This window comes from Aspergillus luchuensis, chromosome 4, assembly GCF_016861625.1.
Source record: "Aspergillus luchuensis IFO 4308 DNA, chromosome 4, nearly complete sequence".
In the NCBI taxonomy this organism is placed as follows: domain Eukaryota; kingdom Fungi; phylum Ascomycota; class Eurotiomycetes; order Eurotiales; family Aspergillaceae; genus Aspergillus; species Aspergillus luchuensis.
In genome coordinates, this window is record NC_054852.1 from 414,540 (window position 1) to 426,784 (window position 12,245).

The 12,245-nt window shown below is 47.0% G+C and overlaps 5 protein-coding genes across 5 annotated transcripts; 3 read left to right on the plus strand and 2 right to left on the minus strand.

The window, feature by feature from the left end:
- Nucleotides 1-8: 8 nt before the first annotated feature.
- AKAW2_40168S (uncharacterized protein) lies at nucleotides 9-422 on the plus strand (the record flags this gene model as incomplete). The annotated part of the gene is made up of 1 exon (XM_041688470.1): nucleotides 9-422. The coding sequence occupies one exon, from the start codon at nucleotides 9-11 to the stop codon at nucleotides 420-422; it is 414 nt and encodes a 137-aa protein (XP_041542251.1).
- Nucleotides 423-2,697: 2,275 nt separating this feature from the next.
- AKAW2_40169A (Zn(II)2Cys6 transcription factor) lies at nucleotides 2,698-5,082 on the minus strand (the record flags this gene model as incomplete). Its single annotated transcript, XM_041688471.1, has 8 exons — nucleotides 2,698-3,114; nucleotides 3,193-3,343; nucleotides 3,413-3,568; nucleotides 3,626-3,835; nucleotides 3,890-4,022; nucleotides 4,083-4,810; nucleotides 4,866-4,948; nucleotides 5,014-5,082. The coding sequence occupies 8 exons, from the start codon at nucleotides 5,080-5,082 to the stop codon at nucleotides 2,698-2,700; spliced, it is 1,947 nt and encodes a 648-aa protein (XP_041542252.1).
- A 1,159-nt stretch (nucleotides 5,083-6,241) lies between these two features.
- On the minus strand, nucleotides 6,242-7,818 carry AKAW2_40170A (uncharacterized protein; the record flags this gene model as incomplete). Its single annotated transcript, XM_041688472.1, has 2 exons — nucleotides 6,242-7,708; nucleotides 7,789-7,818. 2 exons carry the CDS (start codon nucleotides 7,816-7,818, stop codon nucleotides 6,242-6,244), a joined length of 1,497 nt encoding a protein of 498 aa, XP_041542253.1.
- Nucleotides 7,819-8,626: 808 nt separating this feature from the next.
- Nucleotides 8,627-9,746, plus strand: NIT1_1 (carbon-nitrogen hydrolase family protein; the record flags this gene model as incomplete). Its single annotated transcript, XM_041688473.1, has 3 exons — nucleotides 8,627-8,796; nucleotides 8,854-9,031; nucleotides 9,132-9,746. 3 exons carry the CDS (start codon nucleotides 8,627-8,629, stop codon nucleotides 9,744-9,746), a joined length of 963 nt encoding a protein of 320 aa, XP_041542254.1.
- A 577-nt stretch (nucleotides 9,747-10,323) lies between these two features.
- Nucleotides 10,324-10,935, plus strand: AKAW2_40172S (uncharacterized protein; the record flags this gene model as incomplete). Its single annotated transcript, XM_041688474.1, has 1 exon — nucleotides 10,324-10,935. The coding sequence occupies one exon, from the start codon at nucleotides 10,324-10,326 to the stop codon at nucleotides 10,933-10,935; it is 612 nt and encodes a 203-aa protein (XP_041542255.1).
- Nucleotides 10,936-12,245: the final 1,310 nt, after the last annotated feature.

Sequence of the window (12,245 nt, forward strand, 5' to 3'; positions counted from 1 at the left end):
AGGGATTCATGCTTGAGATTCCACAAGGCCGCACCCAGAAGACCATCATTTCCAAAAAGTCACTCCAACATAAAGCCAGTAGATTACTCGCGCTCAGCGAAGACTGGGTCTCTACGATTGAGTGTTGCAATACGGGTGGCCGGGTACTTGCTCCTTATGTCATTTTCAAAGGGAATGCGGTCGAGTCTTCTAGGAAAAAGATGATCCGTGACAAGAAAGCACAGGTGGGATGTGAAGAGAAAGGCTTCAGCAATGAAAGACATCAGTTGAAGTGGTTGACTAGAACATTCATACCACAAACAGCGGTTTCTCAGAACACTCTATCTCAACGTGGCACATCATCGAATCGAGCCATACGTTTGCTCCTGCTAGATGGACACTCTTCTCCTGTCTCATTTGAGCTTTTCCTACCCAAGTACTAACCTCCCGGCGTGTGGCTTAAGTACGGCAGATAGTCGGGTGGGTTGTCGTCCGGGTGAGAAGTGGGTGAGCGCCGCTTTACAGTCGCGCGACCAGGGTGAGATGGGGTGAGCGCGCAATAGACAGGGTGAGAATCACATAGCATCACCCGACCACCGCACTGGCCCTCTCAGCTGGGCTCAGAACAGTGTTATTGGCTTGCTTACCTTGGGCCAGAATGGCAACGCTGATGTTGGCACCTTCGACCTTCTTCTGTTAGAGCACTACGATTACTGTAAGTCCGTGCTAGGCCCGTATGTCCATGATTAATCATGGTTATACAACGGCCAGCATACACCAAAGGCTAGTGAGATACACCGGCACCTACTCCAATGACTGCTGGGTACATATTCCTAACTAACCAGATGAAGCATTGGGCGACAGTCACGAAAGATAGGCTACAAAAACGGGCAAGCCGTACCTCCAAAACCAAATATGTAAAAGATAAACCTATCGCAGACTTTGCAACAATTTCTGCCCCTCGTGCATTGGCAATTCAGGATCTGACTGTCCGAGACTCGCTAAACGAGCTCAGTTGGAGGAAAGTTTCTCACTAATTCTCATGCTTTGTGTGCTAACTATTGATTGAATCACGGGTCACCTAGAGCTTGTTGTGCTAATGCTCTGGCAGACAACTCAGAACACAACAACCTTCCAAATACAGTCTCTCCTTTGTCTGTGTATCCATCAATCCTGGTGCTGCGATAGCTAGTTCATTTTAAGCGTCAAAAATCCTGTAACTTATGGCAAATTTAAAATCCGCGCGGTGACAGGTCGCTTAGCCACAGAAAATCCAAACGGCAGAGACCAAATGTGAGTTTCTAAGAGAATAGTAGGCCACAATTTCCCCACCGCTGACAAACTTCCAAGATTGAATGGCGCCAAGGGACGGGCTGCGATAGGTTGAGACTATATGCACTACGCTCTCCTGTGAGAGGCCCATCAGCACACCCCGCAGTGCAACAGAATTTACCTGCCTAATGTGAACTATGCCCAAGGTGTTAGGATGTCTAGTATGTCTAGAATAATTATTTACTATTTAAATAGTCCAGCATTCATACAACGTCCTCTGCTTCTTTCTATCCATCGGCAGCCTAACAAAAAGCCATTCTATATCCTCTAAACGACGGATTTCTTGCTCAATAGTGCCCTCTTGATGTTGAGCCCATAGTATAAAACTCTGTACGAGTTAGTACAACCAAAAGATTTATGTGTGGTAGAGAGAGTGTGTGTGAGAAGAAAAGGAACGGCTAAGGAGTCTTCTCGAAAACAGCATGTTCGTTTTAGGCTGTCTCTCGTTCTTTCCTCTGCTTCTCCGGTCCACATAAAAGGTAACAAAATGGAAAGAGCAAGATAATTCCTTTTATTGCATGGTATCTTGACGCTCTGGTCCAGTTCAGATCCGTTGATGCTAAAAGAAAGTCCTTTTACATCTGGGTTTGTGGTAATGCCCTGTTGAGCATCATTCAGTGTAATCATCAAGGAAATAGATATAATGCATCTCGCTCAGATGTCCAAGGTCTATGTCCGCGGTGTGATTCTTGGAAGAAAGGAGGTCGAGTAAGTTACGCAACATATTGTCATCGTTCCCAGGGCCTCTTTCTTGTGAGTTCTTCTGGCCTTCACCATCGTCGATCAGGGCTGCAAGGGAATTGATGTTACCAATGTAGACCAATATGGAACACATTCTCAGGTCACGGCGTGACACAACAGTCCTCAATGCATTCCATTGCCAATCCAAACATCGAGCACCTCGGTTCGCGTTTTCAAACAAAAGTCTCATCGCACACTGGTACTCCTTAGCTGAAGTGCTCATGATAACTCGCAACAGAGGCGTCTCTGCCATATAATCTTCTGCATAGACGCCTTCTGGAAATCGTGGGGGCAAAAGGCCGAAAATGTCTGGATTACATAGCTGAGATGCCAGATGTAGATATACATACTTAATTACTACAAAGCAGCTAATATCTAGTGGTTCTAGTAGATATGAAGAATATGCACGCATAAAAAGAGGTATAATATCGTTTTTGCGCAGATTCGGTTGAATGAGGGTGTAATGTGGCTACCATAACCGTTGAGGGTCAGTAAGCGAAAACAGCTACGTGCCGCGCGAATTCGTTAGGCAAAGAATTGAGTGACGATGAAACTAATCTTGGCAGGTAGAATAATGCTTACATTGTGGATAGATGTAGCTTTTGCGGGTGATTTAGCCGAGAGATATTTTCACGCTGCGATCGATCAGCCTTTGGATGATGGATCAAATCGGAAGAATCCCATAGGCCATGAATAATGGTCAAGCACCAACGACCTAGTCGGATGGCGCGAGATATTTTCAATATCCGTTAGCCACTCCAATACTTCACTTTCAAAATCCTCCGGATTTTGCTGACTGGGAGAAGCGGGAAGTTCTGCACAAGTGGAATGACGTGTCTGTGGCTTAGCCAGCTCCAACCAATCTTCCGCTAGAATTTGGAGGGATCTGATGGCTCTTAAACTCCAGGTCCAAGCTTGAGACATTTCATGCAGACATGCGATGTTGAATTTGAGCAATCTTGCCGCTGTTTGAGCAATAGTGCCTTTCTGTGACGTGGCCACGAGCAAGTGGATGATGGACGCCGTTCCAACTACATGGATTGTAGAGATTGGAATTCGTCTCTGTTCATGTACAGGAAATCAGCCAAAACCAGACACCAGCCTCCCCCATCTATAGCACCTTTAATATGCTAGACTTACAAGTGAGTAGTGTGCGCGGTAAGCTCTCATGATGGCTGTGACCTGCCCGGCGGCATCCCAGCAAAGCTTATTGTAACCCTCTAGTGAGTCTCGGTCGTTATCTCGAAGAAATGGGCGATGAAGCAGAATCACGATAACGTAATATTGCAGACTAGCGCGGTATGTTATTCCCTTTCTCGATCAAGCCCCGGCAGTTTTCCCAGGAAATGACATCACTTACTGAAGTGAATAAACATGTGCCGGCCGGGCAGTTTTAGCCGATGCTGGAAGTTTCAGGATTCCGGGAAGGTGGTCATAAAAATGACTGATCTCCACATACGTTTTCGTTGCCATAGCTTCCTTTTCAGATAAGCTCAGACGACTGTTGGGGGCATACCTGCGGGCAATCAGCGCCCAAGCAATGTAATTAAAGTCTTCCCCAAAGTCAACTCACATCTCTTCTAGCGCAGGGCACGCAATCTCGAATATTTCGCAAGTGTTATTCATGTTCGAAACAGAGTGGGACACGGGGATGGAAATGCCTGTAATGGGCCCGTCGCTCATCCAAGAGTGATATTCCATCTCCGGGAGTAGTGATGGTTTTGACACAGATATGTCTCGTTGTGAAATCATCCCTGTACGACCGAGTGCTACGACAAAAAGCCTGGAATCTGTTAGTAATGTTTACATATTTTTCCCATGGGTTCTTGCAGCTTACTTGTCTAGCAAAAAGCATCCCCACCAGGTGATCTTCCTGATCTCTGCCTCGTCTTCAGTGATCTTCCCTTGTTCGACCCAGGCGGCACAGTCGTGATTCAAGCCGAGATTATAAGCAATCCGAATCGCCATCCCTGTCGTGGCGTTAAATTCACCCCATGGTAAAAAATCACTTCAGCGATGAAGGTCCATACCCACATATGTCCACCCCAGAGCTTCCTTATTGACAGACATTTCCCTCAGAGCAAGAATTGCAAGCGAGGCTACGGTCGAGGTGGTCGGGCTTTCCATTTCAAAATGTAGGATGGCCTTCGCCTGTTCCGCCAACGCATTACCAGCCGTCTCTGGCATATCCGGCGAATCTCGAACTTCTACTCGATCCGAGTATCGAGCGGCGAGGGCCAAGACACATTGTAGTAGCAGAGGAGTGCAGTAGGTATCATAAACACCATTTGCAATAGCATCGCAAAACTTTCGTTTGTGCACCAAATACTGCCAGGAATTCTGCCAGGTCCAGAAATGAGCTAGCAATTCACTTTGCACGTCCGCCGTTAGACCAGAGGAGATCTCGTGGTACTCATCCTTCGAATCGGAAGAATCACTCGCACTGTCGGTCATCCTCGGGTGATACTGGGAGCGGCGGAGGAGGTTGAAATAACTAGGTGCCCCGAAATAGCGAAGATGCCCATCCTCAGCAATGTCAAGATGACCGTATAGCTGAGTCAAATCACGGATGAGATCACTTGTTTCCGAGGACGTTACCAATGCTGGCTGCGTGACTTCTCCGCCGGTCACAATATTACTTTGTGGGACTGGAACCGCCTGAATGTGTCGAGCATCTGAGGATTGCAGCTGATATAGCCTGCGTTCCAGGACCCCAATGCGGGAAAGTAATGCCTCAACATACCTCTTACTCGGCGGTCTACATTCAAGTGAGCCTTGCTTTGTTCGCCGGCGAGTCGGAGAGGTACACATACTTGCGCCGGTCTGATCGATGGTCGTACGTGCACTCACTGACAGTTTCGAAACATCTTGAACATGTGGGGAACTGACCGTCACACTGGTTGTTCTTTAGCCACACTCTGATGAGACAAGATCGGAACTGCTTTCTTTAGCCAGACTTACCCGTGTTCTCTTGATACGACAGGAATTACAAGCAATTGCGACACGCCTCCGACTGGCGTGACTCGACATTGCTCTTCGGAATAGAAGATGCACCGCTGAGTGATGAATACTGGCAACCGGCAGGGTAGCAAAGAATTATGGATAATTGTTCAGATGGGTGTGTGATTGCAAGCGCTGAGGAGGACAAAGTTGTAGGCAGGGATAGCCTTTTGGAAACCTAAGACTGATATCATTCATTACATGAGTTGCAGACGTATTCGAACAATACGATGCTAATCAGTCGGGGTTTGGATCGGGGTTTGGAATATTATTATTATTAGTCATGGAAACTGTTTTCAATGACGTTAACGTACTTCACGGTCTCGCGGTCACACGGTTGGCCCGGGCTACCCTAAAATATATAGGAAACTGGACTTTTCAGACCACAATATATCAACAACGAGAAGTTAGTTTCACTTAATTTTGGGCATGATATTATTTCCTTACACAAGAAAGAGTGTAGCTTGACTGAAAACTAGATTAATGATTACTTACCCGTATTACCAAATATGTGCCTCTGGTCGAGTGATATCGATATTTATATCGGTATTATATGCTTCAAGATACTCTCTGATCTAATAAGCATGCTCAATACGATATATTAAGCGCTTGAATACACGAGGACTGTATTCTGACCACTTAGCGTTGAAAGATAGAGTAGTAGTTTATCATTGTCACTATGTGTTTTGGGGTGCGGAGCTCGGCCGGGAATTACATTAACTGTAACCGCTTAACGTAATTCACGGCCGAGCTCCGCACTCCAAAACACATAGTAAATGCGATAAATTACAAATTCGTATCTCAGCAACCATATACATTTATAATCAGATGTCAAAGGCATATAATCTAGATGGTATATCTAACCTACAGGGCAGTATAGGACAGTTAGTTGAAGTATAGATCCGTATATATATATTTGTGTCCCCTACGTTACCATTACTATGGTAAAGCATCAGAATAATCAACGAAATTACTTCAAAATAGGATATTTTTTTTTTTCATATGCTAAGAAAAGACTTGATGGATTTCAGTGATTCATTGAAACGCTTATGGCATGTGTGAGATCAATTGACTAAGCCCTCTCTTCTAACTCACGTAAACATACATGACACGTACGAGGGAAAACAAAAGAAAAAACCTGCCCCCCCGGAACCTCCCCCATTGAGCCCCATATTTCGAAGACAATGGGCTAGGTGCTAGCCTTTTCGGCTGGAGGGCTCGGGGACAAATTCTGAAGGTCATCTTCTCCGTTGATCACCTGGACTTGGGCATCGAAGTGAGAGGTGACGGGATCTCCAAAACGTGCCGCAATCTCCTCCAGAGGAAGACCCTTCGTCTCGGGGAGAAAGAGAGCAAAGATGGCAATGTTGATCGAAGAAACAATAACCATGACGAGGTAGAATTTCCACCCAACATTGGCGAAAGCCGTTGGTGCAGAGACTAGGAGAATGAGGGAACCCAGGAAAAGGCCGGAGCACGAGAGAGCAAATCCTTTCGCTCGGAGATGCGTGGGCCAAATTTCGGAAGCAAATACATAAGTAGACGCGTCCATACATGACCCGTAGATCGCCAGGTGCAGGTAGAGGAAGAAGACAGCGACCGAATTACCAGCCTTGTTGTTAGTCCCTTGAAAAAGCGCAAGGAAGATACATTCACCCACAAGGGCCAAGACACACCCGGCAAGCCCGGTCGTCATCAGCCATTTTCTTCCCACGCGATCTAGGAGGTAGGCATTTAGCATGTTGGCGAACAGCCCCTCTGTGATCCACCCGGCGGATAGCAGTAGTGTATCCGCGGACCCATACCCTAGGCTTGAATACAAGGTTGGCCCATAGTTATTTATCACTAGCGTTCCCGTAAATTGACCCGCGAACATGGTCAAGAAACCAATCCAAGCGCGTTTTCGGTAGTGTGGCACGGTCGCGATCGATTTCCAGGAGGAGGGTAGCGTTGCTTCATAAGATAGTTGGGACTGGATCTGATTGAACTCCTCCTGAGCAAACGTATTGTCGGGATCGTTGGCATCTTTATGGATGCGATGGAGGACAGCGTTCGCAGCTTCGACATAACCATTTTTCACCAGCCACCGAGGTGACTCCGGAATCATCAGAATCCCACAGCCAAGAATGGAAGCAGGTGCAATTTGAATAGCAAGTGGAACTCGCCATTGGGCCTCAGTACCCTTGAGGAAGAAGAATCCATACCCAATCCACGTCGACAACCCATAACCAATCAGAATGCTGACCCCGTGCAGTCCTACCAAGAGGCCACGATGACCCGGCGGAGAGACCTCACTTTGCCATAATGGAACGAGCATAAGAAGGCCTCCAATCCCAAGACCGGTAATGAATCGAGCGACCAAGAACATGGCAATGTGAACAGATCCAGTTTGTAGCGCACCGCCAATGATTGTGATGACAGTGTACATGAAAATTGCCTTGCAGCGCCCGTATCGATCAGCTACCCAAGCTGATAGCAAAGTGCCAAAGAGTCCACCGGCTTGAAAGAGGCCATTCATAGCTCCCTCCAAGGCAGAGGCATTGTCGGCAGTCCCAAGCTTAAAATAAGACACAAACGTTGGCTGGCCCAATGTTGAACTAATGATGCTTGCACAGTATCCGTATGTGATACTACCAAATGTCGCAAACGCAATAATCTGTGCAAATGGAGAAAGGGAATTTAAGTCAGCCCAGGATCAAGCCGAGATTCATTCAGGATTACATAAATTTCACATACGGAAGCGTTGTAAGCGCTGAGGGACGGCATTTCGATGATCAACGACACGGCCTTTTTTTTTTTTTTTCTTTTTTTGGGCGAGCAAACCAGTCTTCTCTATATCTTCAGAGGTTAGTTTTGGCTTCATGCTCTTCCAGATTGTCATTTGACAACCCTTATCATGTATGTATTCTATGATGATCGGAAGTTCTTGGCCCGGATTAGACTTGTTTACTTCAGGGATGAAGATAGTGAATTAGGTTTACCAAAAGCCAGGGTAAGGGTCGACAAATTCGGTGGGGCAATCGACAGGTTGTTATGTCGAGATAAGCTGATAGGGTAGTGTTTAACCGCACGAATAGCGAATTGGAGGGCAGCCATCCTCGCTGTACTAGTCGGTAACGTGCTTATTCGTTTTATCCTCGATCTTCGTGCCGTCGACTAAAAATTAAAAAAATCTCTTGTGATCATTTTAGTAAATATTTTTGTAAATGTAAAGATGTGTACCAATCATCTGTGCTGCGCACTGGCCAAAGGAAACTTCGGGACAGTGGGTCTCCGGAAAATGCGCACCCGCGACTATCTTGTTACGCTCCGCATTTCGGTTGCCTTATCTTTATCGAGCTAGAGGCCTCTGGTGGAGCCGTACAATTTCTATTACATGTGATACTCGGATACTCCTGGCCCGTCACCAACTTCAGCTTGCCTGACCTTCCATCGGAGAGTATATGTCGGAAAGTCACTAGAGTGTAAGAGAGAGAGAGAAAAATCTACTATAAAATCACGATCCAATTCATTCATTCTCAACATATCTTTTCCGAACTAGAATAAGCATTCTTCCTTTTCTCATTTATACAACATGTCTCACGACGGGCCAAAGACTATCCGCGTGGCAGCTGTTCAAGCCGAGCCCGAATGGAACAATTTACAGAAGGGCGTCGAGAAAACCATCCGATTGATTATCGAAGCCGGCAAGAATGGCGCGAACGTGATGGGATTTCCCGAAGTTTGGATCCCTGGTTATCCCTGGTAAGCACAGCACAAGACGCCTTTTAGACCTGAGTAGCATGCACTGACCGTGGCCAGGAGCATCTGGAATCAGTCTGTGGTGGACAACGTGGAGTTCATGGATGAGTACTTTCGTAATTCATTGGAGCGAGACTCCGAAGAAATGAATCGCATCCGCTGCGCTGTCAAAGAAGCTGGCATCTTCTGTGTGCTTGGCTACAGCGAGAGATATCAAGGATCTTTGTATATTTCTCAGGTAAGAAAGTGTCCGTTGCCTTATGGTTTTCTTTTTCTTTTTCTCTCTTTTTTTTTTTTTTTTCCCAAAAGACCCACAAGCTTATGGTATATGATTCAAGTCATTCATTGACGAAAATGGCGATATTGTTCATCATCGCCGTAAGATCAAGCCCACTCATGTTGAGCGTGGCTTCTGGGGCGAGGGCCAGGCTGATTCGCTCAAGTCGGTGGTCAAGAGCTCGTTTGGCAATATCGGAGGGTTGAACTGCTGGGAACACACCCAGACCCTATTGCGGTACTACGAGTACGCACAGAATGTCGACATCCACATTGCTAGCTGGCCTTTGATCTTTGGCGCGTGTGCCGAGATGCAATACCACATTTCCAGCGAGATGTGCGGGAAGCTGACTCAGGTGATGTCCATGGAGGGCGCATGCTTCACCCTAATCTGCTCACAAGTGATGTCTGCGGAGAATTGCGAGCGCAACAAGGTGGATAAGTGGTCATTTGTCAAGGCTCCCGGTGGTGGATTCTCGATGATCTATGGGCCCGCAGGAGAGCCTCTTGTAGAAGCTCCAGACGCGGGCGAGGAGGTAATCCTGTATGCCGACGTGAAACTTGCTGAGAAATGGCGTGCGAAGCAAAACCTAGATGTGGTTGGTCACTACTCGCGGCCGGATCTTCTCAGCCTGAAGGTCACCAACAATGCAGCCAGCCAGGTACACTTCGCATGAGGATGAACAGCACCGAAACCATAGCAAATTAAGAAAGTGGACTATTTTAGACTGTTCTGGACCAGCAACTTCTTTGCTTGATAAGAATGATAAATCTGAAAGAGGTATCTTGAATTTGTTCTCGTAGAGAGTATCAGCTCTTATCTAATTTCAACAGCTCACGTTATTTTACGTAAACTACCTACTGTAACTTCCAGACAAGCTATGCACCTATAAAGCCTCCTGTCCGCCGCATGCCCCCGTTCTTCCCCCTCCCAGACTGCTACTTTCCCCTTACCTTTTCATTCATGCTATCTTTCACGCTGTCTCGACGAACAGCTTCCCTAGTGCGACGATAGTTATGGACGTAAAATGCCGTGTCTGGCTCGCATGTGAAAACTGCCGTCAGAAAAAGCGAAAGGTACAGGATAGCATAATACCGGAAAAAAAAAAAAAAAAAAAAAAAAAAAAAAAAAGAAATCGCTAATGAGGTTAGTGTGATGGAGATCAGCCAGCCTGTAGCTTGTGTCAGCAGCATTTGACACCGTGTGTGTATGGAGCACGGCGGCCGTCTTCTCAGCGCATCCAGATCCAAAACATGCAATCGGAGATTGAACATCTAAGATCCTTAGTCCAAGCACTAACCGAACAGCAACCCCTCACTACCACCTTAGAAGCTTCGCAACAAGAACAGAATGCTCTACAGGGTTCCGATAGTGTTCGAACAGGCGGCTCTGTATCTGTGAACTGGACTTCGGAAGCGACGCGTGAAGTCAGCCAGTGGGGCCAGCGAAAAGTGTTTCCCAGTGCAATAGGGTCAACTAGTATCTTTCGTCTAGAAACCGGCTTTGATCTACCCACACGTTCGAATTCGACCGGCCTGAGCCCTTCTGTGCCCGTATGGCCATCGTTTGTCTACGAGATTGCTTATAGAAAAGCGAAATATCGATGCTTTATTACCGAAATCAATGCTTATGAGCATCTCCTGGAGGAGGAATGTCTTCTGGCATTGGACCTGTCTCTCAGCCAGCGGCTAGATTCGGTGCTGCTTGTCCTAGCAGTGATCTCAGCTGCAACCGTAGTTGGAGGGGAGCTAGAAGCAGGCGACGTCGTGTCTCAAGTTTGCGGAGCTATGGATTCTGAGAGCGTCCGGAATTCCTGGATCATCGCTGAACCTGCTCCAAGTGCTGACTATTTTTGCCTGGCGTGAGTTGACTGTAGCCGGTAATAAAACCCGTGCTTGCTTGTTTATCTCCTTGGCGGCTGGGTTGCTCCAACAGCTGGGGATGTTTGACTGGACAGAATTATACATTTCAAAAACTCGCCACACGCCATACCATCGCACCCAAGTGGCCGCTCTTTGGGCCTTTTCGCATGTCTACCGCATCTGCACGGCGGTTTACGGTACTCCATCGACGATTCGATGGCAGAGAATTTGCATCCCTCGCTATGCGTCTCTATTCGAATCGGTGGGGCTAGAAACAATGACCATCGAGGGGCTATATTTCGACCACTTATGGTCCGGTCCATATGACAGTGCCAGGGGTATTATATGTACGCTGTTTACTCCTTTCAGTTCAGCACTCGGCAAGAGGCCTAACCACAGGCTTCACTTTTCAATTGCCGTCAGACGCTTATGAATATGCGGAGCTCTGTAAACCCTCGCCTAAACCTCGATTCGTCCAAATTCACGGATCATCATCCCTTTATTTATTTCCTGCACATGGCCATTGAAATCTCGCCAATTGTTCTGCTTCTTCCATTTCTCGACAGAACAAATGACCAGCAAGTATCACTTTTACTCCAGGAGATGTTTCGATCCGCATTCATCATGACCGGTATTCTCTTTCAGTATCGGAAAACCAAACAACTTGTCAAATGCCCTGCGATGATTGTATACTATGTCGTCCGCTCCTCGGTATTTTTGATCTCGCTTGCCACTTCTACTGATCCAACCCTTGAGCGGCGTGCCGCCCGTCGCCTAAAAATATCCCTCGGGAGCCTCGAAGAAATGCAGCAGACTTGGCAGCAACAAGCCAGTCATGCCATATATTTCCTTCAAGGCCTGGCTACCCGATGGGGTTTACTTAAAGCACTACCTTTGCGATGGAGTTATTCCCCTGATTTTCAACTATCGTTGCAGAAGCACCATGAGTCACTATAAAACCCCCTGGAGATCGACAAAGCCAGTTATGATGAATCGTCATTGAGTTTCAATTTTACGAACGTCGACTTTGAGACAATGCAGTCTGCCATTGCGGAAGAAGACATCAAGGCATTTCTAGCGGAAAACTTATCACAGGGCTTCTGATACAGGGAGGAAAATCAAGAACCCAGTGGGGGCTGTGGCAACATCTTAAAATTGGCGTGACTCCCAATCTCAGGACCCTAGTTACTCCCACCATGAGAATCCTAATGTTGTACTGGCAGCTGCCCACGCCTGGGCGTCCAAGAAGTCCTTTATGTGGGAAGATATGAGGGCGCCACCGATAGGGCTACCTACCAGCATTGCAGAGCCTA